At 45.6% G+C, this 14842-nt stretch overlaps 1 protein-coding gene across 2 annotated transcripts in view; it reads right to left on the bottom strand.

The window, feature by feature from the left end:
• Positions 1-14636, bottom strand: part of STON2 (stonin 2) — a 112804-nt gene extending 98168 nt beyond the window's left edge. The window contains exons 1-3 of one of the 2 annotated variants that reach the window (XM_060181263.1): positions 14392-14636; positions 11297-11575; positions 2851-3048 (exon numbers count right to left, since the gene is read on the bottom strand). In XM_060181263.1, the coding sequence (XP_060037246.1) occupies positions 2851-3048; positions 11297-11575; positions 14392-14479 (565 nt within the window). In that variant the 5' untranslated portion in view covers positions 14480-14636. The remainder of the gene's footprint in view (positions 1-2850; positions 3049-11296; positions 11576-14391) is intronic. The other variant, XM_060181264.1, reaches the window with a different exon arrangement.
• Positions 14637-14842: the final 206 nt, after the last annotated feature.

Below are 14842 nucleotides of genomic sequence, written 5' to 3'. Positions count from 1 at the left end.
AAGCCTCAGGCATGACAGTCTCTTTGCATAAAGATTATGCTATTTACCTCACCCCAATAATATATATATATATAGTATATATATATATAAAAGAATAAAATGACCAGCATTATGGCACGAGTTTATTCTGCAGCACCAGATTTTTTTTTTCCTCCAGGGTTATTGCTGGGCTCGATGCCTGCACCATGAATCCACCGCTCCTGGAGGCCATTTCTCCCCCTTTTGTTGCCCTTGTTGTTGTAGCCTCCTTGTGGTTATTATTATTGCCATTGTTGAGGTTGTTCGTTGTTGGATAGGACAGAGAGAAATGGAGAGAGGAGGGGAAGACAGAGAGGGGGAGAGAAAGACAGACACCTGCAGACCCGCTTCACTGTCTGTGAAGCGACTCCCCTGCAGGTGGGGAGCCGGGGGCTCGAACCGGGATCCTTACACTGGTCCTTACGCTTTGTACCACATGCGCTTAACCCACTGCGCCACTGGCGGACCCCCAGCACCGGATTTTTAAAAATCTCCATGGCGACTCACTCACTCTCTCTCCATACACCTCTCTATGCAGAGTGTCTGAGAGGTAACAGTGAACTGAGAAGCATGATTAATTTGCCACAGCAGCAGGTTTGAGCTCTATCGGAAATGGTTTTGCAGCTTTGATTGCAACCCAGTTCATCCATTTCTCAGCATTCTCTTAGAAAAGTTTCTTTTTTTTTTAATATTTCTTTATTTATTTTCCCTTTTGTTGTCCTTATTGTTTTACTGTTGTTGTCATTATTACTGTTGTTGCTGATGATGGGCTTGTTGTTGGATAGGACAGAGAGAAATGGAGAGAGGAGGGGAGACAGAGGGGGAGAGAAAGATACATACCTGCAAACCTGCTTCATTGCCTGTAAAGGGAACCCGTGTAGGTGGGGAGCTGGGGGCTGGGACCAGGACTTTGCGCCACCTGTGCTTAACCCGCTGCACTACTGCCCAACTCCCTTAGAGAAGTTTCTTAACCTTCTGCAGACCCAGATTCCACTTAAATACGGGTGGAATGAAACCTGCCTTGCAGCACCTCTGTCGAAGCCAGAGGTAAATACCCATCATGCACTGGCACAGAGCACGTGCTCCAGGAATGCTGGCTAGAGATGTTGGGTGCAGAAGAGGCCGGCCACCGAAACACCACCCCTCCCTCTCGCCTCCTGTATCCACTGGCACTATCGCCTGATAAACATCACTCACCAGTGTCCAGTCCTGGCCTTGCGTTTGAGTCTCTATGAGGACCTGGCCTTGGGTGAGCTGGGTTCTCAGGGTGAATTAAAGTGTGTTGACAGTGCTTCCCCACCCCCTAGCCCCAGGCCTGTTCTCCACTTGTTCTGAGACCCCTGTGGGCTGCCTCACTCTGGGTCCCATGCCCTTTGGCTTCCAGTTGGGATTTGTCAAGGAGGCGCTGGAACAAGATCTGGGTGTTTCTTTCCCCCTTTCTACAAAGTAGCACCTGTGGAGCAGCCCCCTCCCCTGGCGCCCTGGGCCCCAGCTCTCCCCACCCTGTGCTTTCACCTGCTAATGAAAGCGGCCCTTTCATTAAAAGCTATCTTCAGATAAACCCTTTGAGGGTACCATCTGCTTCCTGCCAGCACCAGGATCAAAACAACGGGGGGGGGGGGGGTGGCTTTCTCTTTGTGATTTCCAAGGAAGGGGGAGGAGGAGGGGAAGAAGGAGGAGGAGGTGGAAGAGGAGAAGGAGGGAGGAGGAAGAGGAGGAGGATCACCCACCACCTGGCAGAGGAAGTGGCTTTTCTTCCTGATGGAACTCACTGTCTCATGGAGCCTTTTCACCCAGAAACGATCCCCCTAGCCCACAGTAGAGATGGGGCCTGGGGGCAGATGCTGGCTCATGAGTCATGAAGATTAATAAACATTGAAAGTAGGTGCGAACGCAAAGTGCTGCAGAGACACTGAGAAACTAGGATCCTGCGTGACATTATCCAATACCAAACCAAATCCTGTCTGAGTCCTTTAGTCTCCAAGTCAGCCCTCCCCCCTCCCTCTCTCCCTCCCTCCCTGTGCAAAACAGGACACAGCGCAAGCCAAATGCTTCCTGCATCTGAAAAAGTACATCCAGAGACAAATTCCTAAACATTTTTAAAGAAGCAAAGACAAATGTTGTTTGACATGCTGGGTTATTGCATCCCCCGAGAAACTATCACTGTCAAAGCAAAGCAATTCCTGGGGCCGAGTAATTAATAATACTAAGAGCACACAGTTCTCTTTCCAGTGCCGCCCTCACCCTAACCCACAACACGGTGCCAGATGACAGCCTGTGTTCACCTACAAAGCCAGCCAGCACTCCATTCTCTTCCTGCTGCAAATAAGACCTGTGGGTGTTACAGACCAATGTTCGGCTCAACTTGGGCACAGCAGAAAGAAAACATAACCACACAGTGATTTGTAGTCCAGACACAGCTGAATCCACATTCTCCTTCCACTTCATGAAACACTGACTTTTCTTTTCCTCTGCTTAAATTACCTCCTTGCTGAAGAAGGATGAAAGATTCAGCCTTACCCAATAACATATAGTTCACTTGTTCAGGAAGAAAATTAGTTGACAGGGAACAGTTCTTGTATGGAACATTCATAAAATAACACATTAAGACAGACTGTGGTTTCTCAACAATTAATTGCCAGGCAATTCGACTGATGTACCTGGTTATTTCCCCAGTGCAAATTTGAACCGCTCTAAATTTCGTACGCTTTGGGCCAGATGGCTACACCTGACATTCTGCAAACAATGCTGGCCACAGAGACTGGAAGGTGGCAAACGGGTCACCAAGAGTGGTTGGCAGAGCCATCTGGCTTGCTGCCTGCCCCAGCTTACCAGTCGAGTCGGCAACAGAAGCCCTGCCACTCATATGCTCCTCTGCGCTGAGGAGCTGCAGGTCTGTGTACGAGGGGCCCAGGCTGGGGCTGCTGGTGTCTTCAGAATGGGTGGTCCAGCTGCTCTCAGAGGCCAGGGGGCATCTCCCCAGGGAGTCGAAGGAGGGGCACGTCCAACAGGGCATGGTCAGTGGAAGGGCTGGGGACAGATCAAAGCCAAAGACACACAGCATAAACAGTTGCACTCTGTTGCTCTTTGTTGCTTAATTTTCTCTGCTGCTACTCAGCAGCCTCGTAAGGCAAATAAGTACAGAAAGTGTCACTCATGACACTGTGAGAAAAACGGATCAGCTGGGCAGAGGGACACAGCATAATGGTTATGCAAACAGACTCTCATGCCTGAGGCTCCAAAGTCCCAGATTTAATACCCCCCATACCATAAACCAGGGCTGAGCAGTGCTCTGGTTAAAAAAAAAAAACAAACTTAGACCCCATGATGAATCTGTATCAAATAACAGTAATGAACTAGTCTTAAATGGCCCACAAATCAAATAGAATTTTACTGAAAAATACGAGTAGCTTGGGGGGGGGGGTTATTTGTAATTCTAAACTTTCAAATGCTCATACTTTCACCTGTTCTTTTAGATTCCCTCCACTTTTAGTAGCACAACAATCTCAGGAAAGTCTACCAGTTTATACAGCAAGATTAGAACTGAACCAGATGGAGGGACAAGACAGGTGCGTATATGTATTCACATGCCAATGCGATAACGCTTTTGCTTGCTTTGTAAGTGAAACCAAATGCCCTAAGACTGGATTTGGAAGTGATTTGAGATGACTGTGGGCAAAAGGAAGGTCAGAGACTGAAGAATCAGGTGAGATTTTTATCCTGGAGATTGGTATGTGAGGCCTGGAAAGGAAGAGGGAGAGTTTCAGAGAATCAGACCGAGCCCACCCACTACCACCCCACCACCACATCCCCGAGGGCAGACTCGAGAACGGTCCGGTTCCCGCAGTGGGAAAAAAGGAGGCAGGAATAAGACCCGGTACCACTCACCTCCTCCCAGGCTGGGAAGAGAGGGAGGAAAAGTCATGAGAGCTGGGAACATTCAGATTTCAGAATTCCAGCCTGTCCCCTCACCCTCACAAATATAAAAATCACCACAACCTGAAAGGTACTGATTGAATGTGACTAGTATTTCCCTACTGGGAAATATGAGGTTCGGGGGCCAGGTGGTGGCGCACCTGGTTAAGCACACGGATAACCAAGCACAAGGACACAGGTTCAGGCCCCCACTCCCACCTGCACAAGCGGTGAAGCAGGTTGGCAGGTGTCTATCTTTCTCTCCCCCTCTTTGTATCTTCCCATTCTCTCTCTCTCTCTCATTTTTCCTGCCTTCAGGGTTTTATCTCTGAGGTTCTATGCTTGCACTTCAAATCCTCTGCTCCTGGAGGCTATTTTCCGCATTTTGTTGCCCTTGTTGTTACTGTTATTGTTGCCATTGCTGTTGTTGTTGTTGGATAGGACAGAGAGAAACTGAGAGGGGAGGGGACAACAGAGAGCAGGAGAGAAAGATAGACACCTTCAACAAGAGCAACAAAAGGAAAAAAATGGCCTCCAGGAGCAGTGGATTCATGGTGCAGGCACCGAGTCACAGAGATAACCCTGGAGGCGAAAAAGAAAAAGAAAGAGAAAGAAAGAAAGAAAGAAAGAAAGAAAGAAAGAAAGAAAGAAAGAAAGAAAGACAGACAGACAGCTGCAGACCTGCTTCACTGCTTGAGAAACAACCCCCTGCAGTTGGGGAGCTGGAGGCTCGAACCGTGATCCTTACACTAGTCCTTGCTCTTTGCGCCACGTGTGATTAACTTGCTGCACTGCCGCCTGACTCCCATCCTCTCAATTTCTCTGTCTTATCTAATAAAATGTAAAAAAAAAAAAAAAAAAAAGGAAAAAAGGGCCGCCAGAAGCAGCAGATTCCTAGTACTGTCACTGAGCCCCAGGGTCTGGAGGTAAAAAAAAAAAAAAGAAGAAGAAGAAGAATTATGAGGGTTTGAATGGTAGTGACAACATTCTATTTATTAAATTGGGTGGTGATGAGTTTTATAACTTGCTTTATTATAATTTGCTCTACTATAATTTATTATAACTTCCTTTCCTATAATTTGATATACATTTTAAAGATGACACTGTGTTCATGTTAATAAAACTTATTAGAATCATATATCAAAAGACTGGTGATTCAGAAAGAAAGCGATTTCGATTGTTGGGATGGTCACATGGGTTCTTGTTGGTTAGAGAAGGCTCCAAATGTGCCTCTGGGAGAACAGCAAGGTTCCTGCATGTCAGGCTGGTCTACGGCACTTCGTTTATTTATCAGCTCAGGAGTTACGGCTGGATCACTTCATTTCCACTTGGAATTGAATGTCTGCAGGCACAAGATCAGTTGAATGGGGAGAGGAGTTTGGAGCCTGGAGCCTGGCACTGCTCTTCTCTGAGAGCCCAGAGAAAGCTGGCGAGACAGTACATGCCTCACAACCCTAGCCAACTAGCAGAGAATAAGGAAGAGAAAATTGGCCTCCCATCCATTGCTATGAGGTTGTGCGCGGTGACTTGGGATCCAGAATGCCTGGTTCATATCCTGACCCAGCCCTGTAGCCAAGGACAGGAGACTTCATTTGTCTGTTCTCTGTTTTCACCTGTAAAATGAGGCCAGAAATGGTACCCACCTCAGAAAGGGATTAGACTGATACTGATAATAACTTACAAAAGCACTAGAGGGGGTAGGGATTGGGGGTTGGGGAGACAGTGGAGCACCTGGTTAAGCACCCACATTACAGTGCGCAAGGACCCAGGTTCAAGTCAGGTTCCCACTGCAGTGAGCGAAACTCCCGTGCTTTTCTCTATCTGTGTTACTTGGAAGAAGGTACCCTGAAGCAGAGAAGGGGCAATAACAACCAAAAAAAAAAAAAAAAAGAGAGAAAAATCATTCCTGAGGGGCCAGGTAATGGCTCACATGTTACCAGGCACAAGGACCGGGGTTCAAGCCTCCCAGTTCCCACTTTCAGAGGGGGAAGCTTCACAAGCAGTGAAGCCATGCTGCTGGGGTCTCTCCTCTGTCTCTCTTATCCTCGATCCAAAAACCTCTATGCAGGCACTGAGCCCAAGGGATAACCCTGATTGTAAAAATAAATAATTCCTGACTACATCACCTAATGAGGTAGATTCTGAAAAGGTCATTCATTACATTTTAAAGCAGAGAACAACTCAAAGTATTGAATAAAACAAGACCTCGTCTGTTGAATGACACACATCCATCCATATGCATGCCAAACGAAGAGGGGCTTGTCTCCAGCTTCACCAAACGGCTGATCTTACTCCAACCCTACACACCACTCACCAGAATGAAAAACACAGTAGAAATTAAATGCCCATGAAATAAGTCAGAAACAGAAGGATGAATATGGGATGATCTCACTCATAGGCAGAAGTTGAAAAATAAGATCAGAAGAGAAAACACTTAAGCAGAACCTGGTTGGTGTATTGCACCAAAGTAAAAGACTCTGGGGTGGGGGGGGAGGAGAGTACAGGTCCTGGAAAAGGATGACAGAGGACCTAGTGGGGGTTGTATTGTTATGTGGAAAACTGAGAAGTGTTATACATGCACAAACTATTGTATTCACCATCAAATGTAAAGCATTAATCCCCCAATAAAGAGGGGAGGGGAGAAAAGAAAAGAAATGCTGGCTACTCTCCTCTGAGATTAAGTCTCTCAACTGTCTCTTCAGCCTACTTCTGAGATAGCTGACATCATCTCTGGTCCTTCCCCCAAACAATGGTTCTTTCTCTGGTCCCAGATAATCAGCTTCCCCAGACACAATGGGAAGGCCTTTGCCCAAGCTTTTCGAAAGACATTTGAACCTCAAGCGAACAGTTGGTTGTGGCTTGCCTGGAGAGTGGGGGCAAATGTTCCAGAAATAAAAGGGTTTTTCTTTTTAGTGTTTGTAATTATGCACATGCTGCTGTATCTGCATAATGGGTCCAGTTCAGCCTTGGCCTACCCACAGAACGGCAGGGCGTAACTCAGGCTGACAGGAAGCCTCCTGTGGATTACAGGGCCTTTAATCATTCTTCTTCTTTTCCTTCTTTCTCCTTCTCCTTCTTTTTCTTTTTCCATTTGGAGGATGAGCATTCACTGTTTTCCCGGGCAGTTTATCTGCATGTATTTGTGAACACGTTCTAAGTAGATACTCACTTGTGAGACGCATTCATACATAACACCTGGCTTTGTTTTGAGAAATCTTTATAAAGGTTTTATTTTTTTAATTTTTTAAATGAGATCTTTTATTTATTTTTTTATTAGATAGAAACAGAGAAGTTTAGAGGAGAAGAGGAGAGTGAAAGGGAGAGAGACAGAGACACCTGCAGCCCTGCTTCACCACTCATGAAGCTTTCTCCCTGCAGGTGGGGACCAGGGGCCTGGACCTGGGTCCTTGTGCACTGTAATGTGTACACTTAATCAGATGTGCCACCAGCACCTGGCCCCTCTTTATAAAGGTTTTAGATCGCAGGTGAGCTGAGCTGAGCTGAGCAGTTCAAGCCTTCAGTCCCCCTGCAGGGGGAAGCTTGAAGAGTGGTAAAGCAGTACTGCAGGTCTCTCTCTCTCTCCCCTGTTCCTATCAAAAGGAAAATAAAAAGGGCAGGGGTGTGGCCATCAGGAGAAGCAGTGGATTTGTCTTGCAGGCACTGAGCCCCAGAGAGAATCCTGGTGGCGATAAAAAAAATAATAAAGGGAGCCAGGCAGTGGCGCAGCGGGTTAAGCGTAAGGATCCCAGTTCGAGCCCCCGGTTTGAGCCACTGGTTCAAGCCTCCGGCTCCCCACCTACAGGGAGGTTGCTTCCCGGGTGGTGAAGCAGGTCTGCAGGTGTCTGTCTTTTTCTCCCCCTCTCTGTCTTCCCCTCCTCTCTTGATTTCTCTCTGTCCTATCCAACAACAACGACATCAATAATAACTACAACAACAAAACAACAAGGGCAAAAAAAGGGAATAAATAAATAAATATATTTAAACACTTTTTTAAAAAGTTGGCTCAGTTCATGACTTAGCAGGATGACTGTAGATTTAATTCAAGATTCAGCAAACAAGCTTTCGATTCAGTTTCTTGAGCTTTTTTTTTTCACTAGGGAAGCTAGAATGGTTAAAGGAGAGGACTGCCGAAGATGCCCAGAACAGGCCCCCTCCTGACAGCTCATCTTGGCACGTGGGTGTGACAAGTTAATGTCAACTGAGGCCCTCCAGGTACAGGAGAACTTTCTACCACTGCTTCAACTACTTAGAGCAAGTCCTACCCATATTCAGGATTCTGACCAGAAGTAATCTCTCTGTCAAAGAGTCTACATGCAGAGCCAACAGTACGACGATAAAGATCTCAGATGAGTCAGCCTCTCCTCTCTTTTAAAAGAGACTCCCACCATTCCTTTGCTCAGGAGAAATACTCTCCTCCTTTTTCATTCCCCTTCCCCTGTGTTTATGCTAGAATATACCTGTTTATACCCGTGAAGATTTTTCCACAGATATATAATTACATTTATTTTTATCTCATTCTAATCTGTCTGGTGATAATTGGACTGTTTGACCAATGTGAGAAGGAGGGGTGTTCATCTCTTTCTTCCTTTCTCTCTCCTCCCTTGGTGCCTTTAGACAGGAGATGAGAGCAACTCCCTTGTGGCTGAGATTCTAATAAAATCTAAAGAGAGTAATTGTCACACTGAGGAGACAGTATAATGATTATGCAAAAAGACTTTCATATCTGAGGTTTTGGGGTCCCAAATTCAGTTCCCAGCAGTACTCTGACTTCTCCCTCTGTTTTCTATTTCTCTCTGTATATCTCCCATTAAAATAAGTAAAGGGGAGGGGGTCCTGGGTGGTGTGGATCCAGTTAAGGACACATATCACTATGTGTAATAATGACCGAGGTTCAAGGCTCTGAGAGTAACCTCACAAGCAGTGAAGCAGCTCTGTAAATATCTATCTCCCTCCCTCTCTCTGTCCCTTTCCCCTCTCAATTTCTCTCTGTCCTAATAATAATAATATAGAATTTTAAAAAAAAAAAAAAAAAAAAAGGAAAAAGTGGCCTACAGGAGTGGTGGTTTTATAGTGCTAGCACTGAGCCCCAGTGATAACTCTGGTGGCAAGAAAAATTTATTTATTTATTTTAATTTTTGCTGAGCACACTTTTTTTTATTTCCCTCCAGGGTTATTGCTGGGGCTCGGTGCCCACACTATGAATCCACTGCTCCTGGAGGCCATTTTTTCCCCATGTTGTTGCCCTTATTGTTATTCTTGTTGCTGCTGCTATTGTTGTTGCTGGATAGGACAGAGAGAAATGGAGAGAGGAAGGGAAGACAGAGGGGGGAGAGAAAGACAGACACCTGCTGACCTGCTTCACTGCTTTTGAAGTGACGCCCCTGCAGGTGGGGAGCCGGGATCTTTATGCCAGTCTCTGTGCTTCCTGCCACACGAGCTTAACCCGCTGCACTACTGCCCTGCCTCACTGCTGACTTTTATGACGCAGGCCGTTCTTACAGCTGTCTGGTGACGTCTCGTTGCTGTTTTGATTTATATCCCCCTGATAACAAGTGACAGTAGCATTTTATGTGCCTGTTGAATATATGTATGTTTTCTTTGGTAATTATTTGGCTTTTGTTGTTAAGTTCTGTGAGTTTTTAATACATCTTGAATCACAGCCCTTGTCTAATGTGCATTGTGAGATTTTTTTTTTCCTCCCATATAATAGGATGCTATTTATTTGCTGGCTGTACAGAGAAAGTGTTTTGGCTTAATCCCACTTGTTTTTTCCTACTTTTGTTTCCCTTATCACTGGAGTCAATTAACTAAAAACATTCCTGCTGTCAAGATCATGGCGTGTTTTGCCTACATTTTCTTCAATATATCTCATGGCTTCAGCTCTAACACCCAAGTCTTTAATCCATTTGGAGTCAACTTTGTGCACAGTGAGAGACAGTGACCCAGTTCCATTCTTTTCCATATGGCTATCTCATTTTCCCAAGACTATTTATTGAAGAGGGTTATTTATTTATTTTATTTATTTTCCCTTTTGTTGCCCTTGTTTTTATTGTTGTTGTAGTTATTGTTGTTGTTGATGTCATCATTGTTGGATAGGACAGAGAGAAATGGAGAGAAGAGGGGAAGACAGAGAAGGGGAGAGAAAGGTAGATACCTGCAGACCTGCTTTACTGCTTGTGAAGTGACTCCCCTGAAAGTGGGGAGCCAGGGGCTGGAACCGGGATCCTTACGCAGGTCCTTGTGCTTTGTGCCACATGCGCTTAACCGCCTGACCCTATATTGAAGAGATCTTTTCTCCAATCTCTGTCCTTGCTTTTTTCGGCATACATTAACTGACCACATGTTGGGTTGTCAGAAAAGTCATGACACATTTTGCCTATGCGTCACGACTTTTCTGACAACCTAGTAGGTGAGGGTTTATTTCACGGCTCTCCATTCTAGCTCACTGAGTCTGTTTTTGTGTCAACACCATACTGTTTTGAGTACTGCCACTCTATCACAGTATAGCTTGAAGTAGAGAAGCAAGATACTTCCACACTTGTTATTTTTATTCAGTGTTGCAGTTCAAACTCATTGTGCCCTCGGTATCATCTCTTCTGCTTCCTTAAGGAATGCCGTTGGAATTTTGATAGGGATTGCACTGAATCTGTATGATGCTTTGGGTAGATTGGTCATTTTAACAATGCTAATTCTTCCAATTCAAGAGCATGGACTAGCTCCTCATGCTCTTGTGTCTTCTTGCATTTTTTTTTTTAAATAGATATCTATTTTTTTTTCCTGAGGGAAATTAAGTAGATAAGTAGATAACTTTTTCCCAGATCAACGACAAAGGCACTTATTCACTTATTCCAGATGAAAGGTTGTTCCCTGGATGGAGTCAAACATTTATTTCTGGAGTGTTTTGCTCAACAGCTGCTGCTCTCGGTGATCCACTCACCTCCATGCACAATAAAAGAAACAGTCGGGTCACCAGGGGAGATGGGGCCTAACAGCTCCTTGGTTTCAGTAAGTTTCCCAGAGAAGCTTCTGACATTTAAATGGAACAAAAATAAGATATTTACCACTCATGGCAGAAGCTTTGTCTCTAACTCCACTGCCTTCATAGCCCTCTTGCATTCTAATTGAGGCAGAGTACAGTCACTTTCCGGGCTGAATTCCAATGCCCCCATGAATTTTTTTTCTCTATCTCCTTAGGTGGTATAACCTAAAAGTAAACTTCTTTTTTTATTTATTTTTTATTTTTTCCCTTTTTGTTGCCCTTGTTTTTTATCGTCGTTGTTATTATTGTTGCTGTTGTTGATGTCTATAGCCCAGACCTAAATCCAAACCCTTATCAGCCCCTCCCCCCATCCCTTCATCCTACCTGCTTCTTTGTGAGGTGGTGGTGTGCTGGTCCAGGGTGTGTCCTCTTCAAACTGAACCCAGCTGCTGATGGCTGAAGCTAGGTCGTCGGGCTGAGGCTGCTCAGGGCTCCCTGGGGGGGAGGCTGTTTGAGAGATGAGGCCCATCTTCTCCGAAGAGTCATCCTGCTCTGAGTGGGAGAGGTCCTGAGAGCCTCCATCCACCCCGGGGGGCTCCCCAGAGGAAGTCTCAGACTGGTCTGAAGAGGACGCAAGTCCTGGGAGAGGGTCTTCTGCGCCCCCTGAAACAGACACCAGACACCGTCAAATCAGGGGAGAAAGCCCGGCCACTTAGAATTCTCTCAGGGAGGCAAAAAGGAAGGAAAAAAGGACAGACAAGAGGGCTCACTATTACAACTGGGAGGGTAACAAAACAGTCATGGCCAGCTGCCTCTGTTAAGGAAAGTTTTCCTACTTGTGTGTGAAAACCACAACCCCACTGTGTCCAGTCAAGACCCGGTCAGCTGACACAGGGAGTCACGTTCACTATTCTTATTCCAGGATCAACTGCAGTGTGTGGGGTCACAAAGAAAAAAATGCCAACAGGGACCAAGGAGGATCTAACTGAATCCACTGGGGCATGTGAAAGGTGGTGGGAGCTGCGGAGGATGTGGTGGAACAGAAAAATTTCTGTCTGGATTAAAGACATTCAAGTTTACCTTTCCAACTTGACACAAAGGCACACCTGGCCAGGCACATGTTACTGTGTGCAAGGACCGGGGTTCAAGCTTCCCCACTGCCACTCCTGCAGGTTGAATGCATCCCTCTCTATCTGCTCCTCCCCCCGCATCCTATCAAATGATAGAAAGAAGAAAGGAATGAGAGAGAGAAAGGAAGGAAGGAAGGAAGGAAGGAAGGAAGGAAGGAAGGAAGGAAGGAAGGAAGGAAAGAAAAGGAAAGAAAGGAAAAGAAAAGAAATGAAAAGAAAAAAATGGCTTCCAGGAGCACTGGATTCATAGAGCTAGAACCAAGTCCCAGGCTAACCCTGGTGGCAATTAAAAAAGAAAAGGAAAAAAAAAATCATGAGATCAGGAAATGGTACAGTGGAGAGAAAGGGGTTCTTTTCAACATGTGTTTGATCGGACAGAGTGATGCTCTGGTTCTTTCTCCATTTCATTCTTTCTCTCTGTTTGGACTAGCCACATTTCATTTCAGGGACTCAGCAGCTCACAGAGGCTACACTGGACAGCACACCTGGGAACTGGCACTGGACAGATGCTGTGAAAGGAGTGGGCTGGTTTCAGCTGACAGTGGTAGCTGCAGCAGAACAGAACCAGCTGACACGTCTCCGCAGCTGTTTTCTGTATCTGCCCTTGATGTTTCCCCCTGACCATCCATTCCCTAGATGGCAATTTAACCATCATTATCCTGGCCAATAATTCCTGGGCTCTTCCTATGTGCCAAGCACTGTTCTAAACATCTGTTCATTCATTTATACAACTCAGGTTTGTATAAAGCGCATCATTTTCTGAAATTGCATTTTCATGGCATACCTCATTTGATTCCACAGTCAATTTAGCTGAGTAGAGAGCATCTATTAATCTAATTCTTTGGTGGCCAGGAGACAAGTCACATGGCATAGTGATTATCACTACTGCACAGAGGGGTTAACTAAATTATACACCCAAGGGCACATCATAATTCCTTGATGAAGGCAGGATTTAAGCCCAAACAATTTGGCTTATTATGCTGTCACTGTACACTTGTGTTCATAGCCCAAACATGGAAGCAATCCAGATGCTCACTGACAGATGAATAGCTAAGAGAGCTGAGGAGTATATATACCCACCGAACAGAATATTAGTTGGCTATTTAAAAGGATGAAATCATCTTCTTTTCCCTAAGGTGGAACTTGAAGAAATCATGTTAAGGGGACGGGGCAGTGGCACATGTGGTTAAGTGCACATAGAAGCACAAAGACCCGTGTAAGGATTTGGGTTCGAGCCCCCAGCTCCCTACCTGCAGGGGGGACACTTTGCAAGCAGTGAAACAGGTCTGCATGTGTCTATCTTTCCTCCTCCCTCTTTATCTCTTCCTCCTCTCTCAATTTCTCTCTGTCCTAGTGAAAACAATGGGGGGAAAATGGCCGCTGGGAGCAGTGGATTTGTAGTGCTGTTTTTTAGCCCCAGCAATAACCACGGAGGCAGAAGGAAAAGAAAAGAAACGCAAAAAGAAATCATGTTAATGAAATCAGCGAAAGGGGGAAGGATGACTAGCAGATGATCTCACTTCTTTTTTTTTTTAATATTTATTTATTTATTCCCTTTTGTTGCCCTTGTTGTTTTTATTGTTGGAGAAAAGAGGGGAAGACAGAGAGGGGGAGAGAAAGATAGACACCTACAGACCTGCTTCACTGCCTAAGAAGTGACTCCCCTCCCTGCGAGTGGGAAGCCGGGGGCTCGAACCAGGATCCTTAAGCCACGTGCGCTTAACCTACTGCGCTACCGCTGGACTCCCGATGATCTCACTTCTGAATGAGACTGAAGAAGCAAGGAGGGAAAGGCAAAATGCAGGGTGAGCCTTGGACTAGATGTGAGTGATGAAAGGAAGACCAAAAACACAAGCGAGCTAGTGAGAGGGGCTCACAGGTACTGGGGGCCCAAGGCACAGTGGTAGAGGAGGACCCTGGTGATGGTGGGAGGGTGTGCAGACACCTGCCACGGAAGCATGAGAAAGTGTACCCATGTGACGACAACTGTCTTGTAAATCATTATTTTCCTAACGAAAACAATTTAAAAAAATAAAAAGAGCTTGTCACTCTTAGCAACTGCGCTTTAAAACTTCAGGAAGAAAATCCAAATTGCTGTTGGGAACAATAACAACAACAACAAAAAAGTCTGAGGATAAAGTACTTTGTGAATACCAAGTTTATGTTCTTTAGGAGACAATATGCTTGGTGTTCCCAGGGCCTTGTGAGGGCTCTGAGGTTCTGAAGGTGGTTCCTCTGGTATTATCCCAGGAACGTGGCAAACGGGCATGCTTTCCCACCCGAGAATGGCCAAGTGCAAGTCACAACTAGCAGTGTTGGTTCTTTGCTGGAAAGGAAAGCTCTCCTTACCCTCTGAAGGAAGAGGAAAGAGTGGCTCCTCATTGAAGGAGACCCACTCGGATTGGTGGGTAGCGATTACATGGTCCACAGTTGCCATGCCAGGAAGGCGCTGGTCATGTTCACACTGTTGTCCTCAGGCCACCCCCAGACTCAGGTCTGAGATGAGTGGGAGTATGGTAGCACGGTGGACGTGGACCGAGGGTCTGTCCTGAGGGTCTTGCAGAGGTCAGCACTCAATGCTGACAGGTTCAGCCTTCTTGCCTTTGGTCAATGTGCACAGGAAAAAAAATCTGTTTAAAAAAAAAAAACTAAACTAAATATGTAAAAAAATAACCATTACATTACACTGAATCCACACAGGTGCAGGTTTTCACCATGACCCACGGGAGGCTCTCTGGCACCCGACTGTCTCACTTCTCTCTGTTTGATGACGCCAGATTTTTATTATTCTATTACATTA

The sequence above is a fragment of the Erinaceus europaeus genome, chromosome 22, assembly GCF_950295315.1.
Source record: "Erinaceus europaeus chromosome 22, mEriEur2.1, whole genome shotgun sequence".
NCBI lineage: Eukaryota > Metazoa > Chordata > Mammalia > Eulipotyphla > Erinaceidae > Erinaceus > Erinaceus europaeus.
The sequence above is the reverse complement of the archived record's forward strand: the minus strand, read 5'-3'. Positions and strand labels throughout refer to the sequence as shown.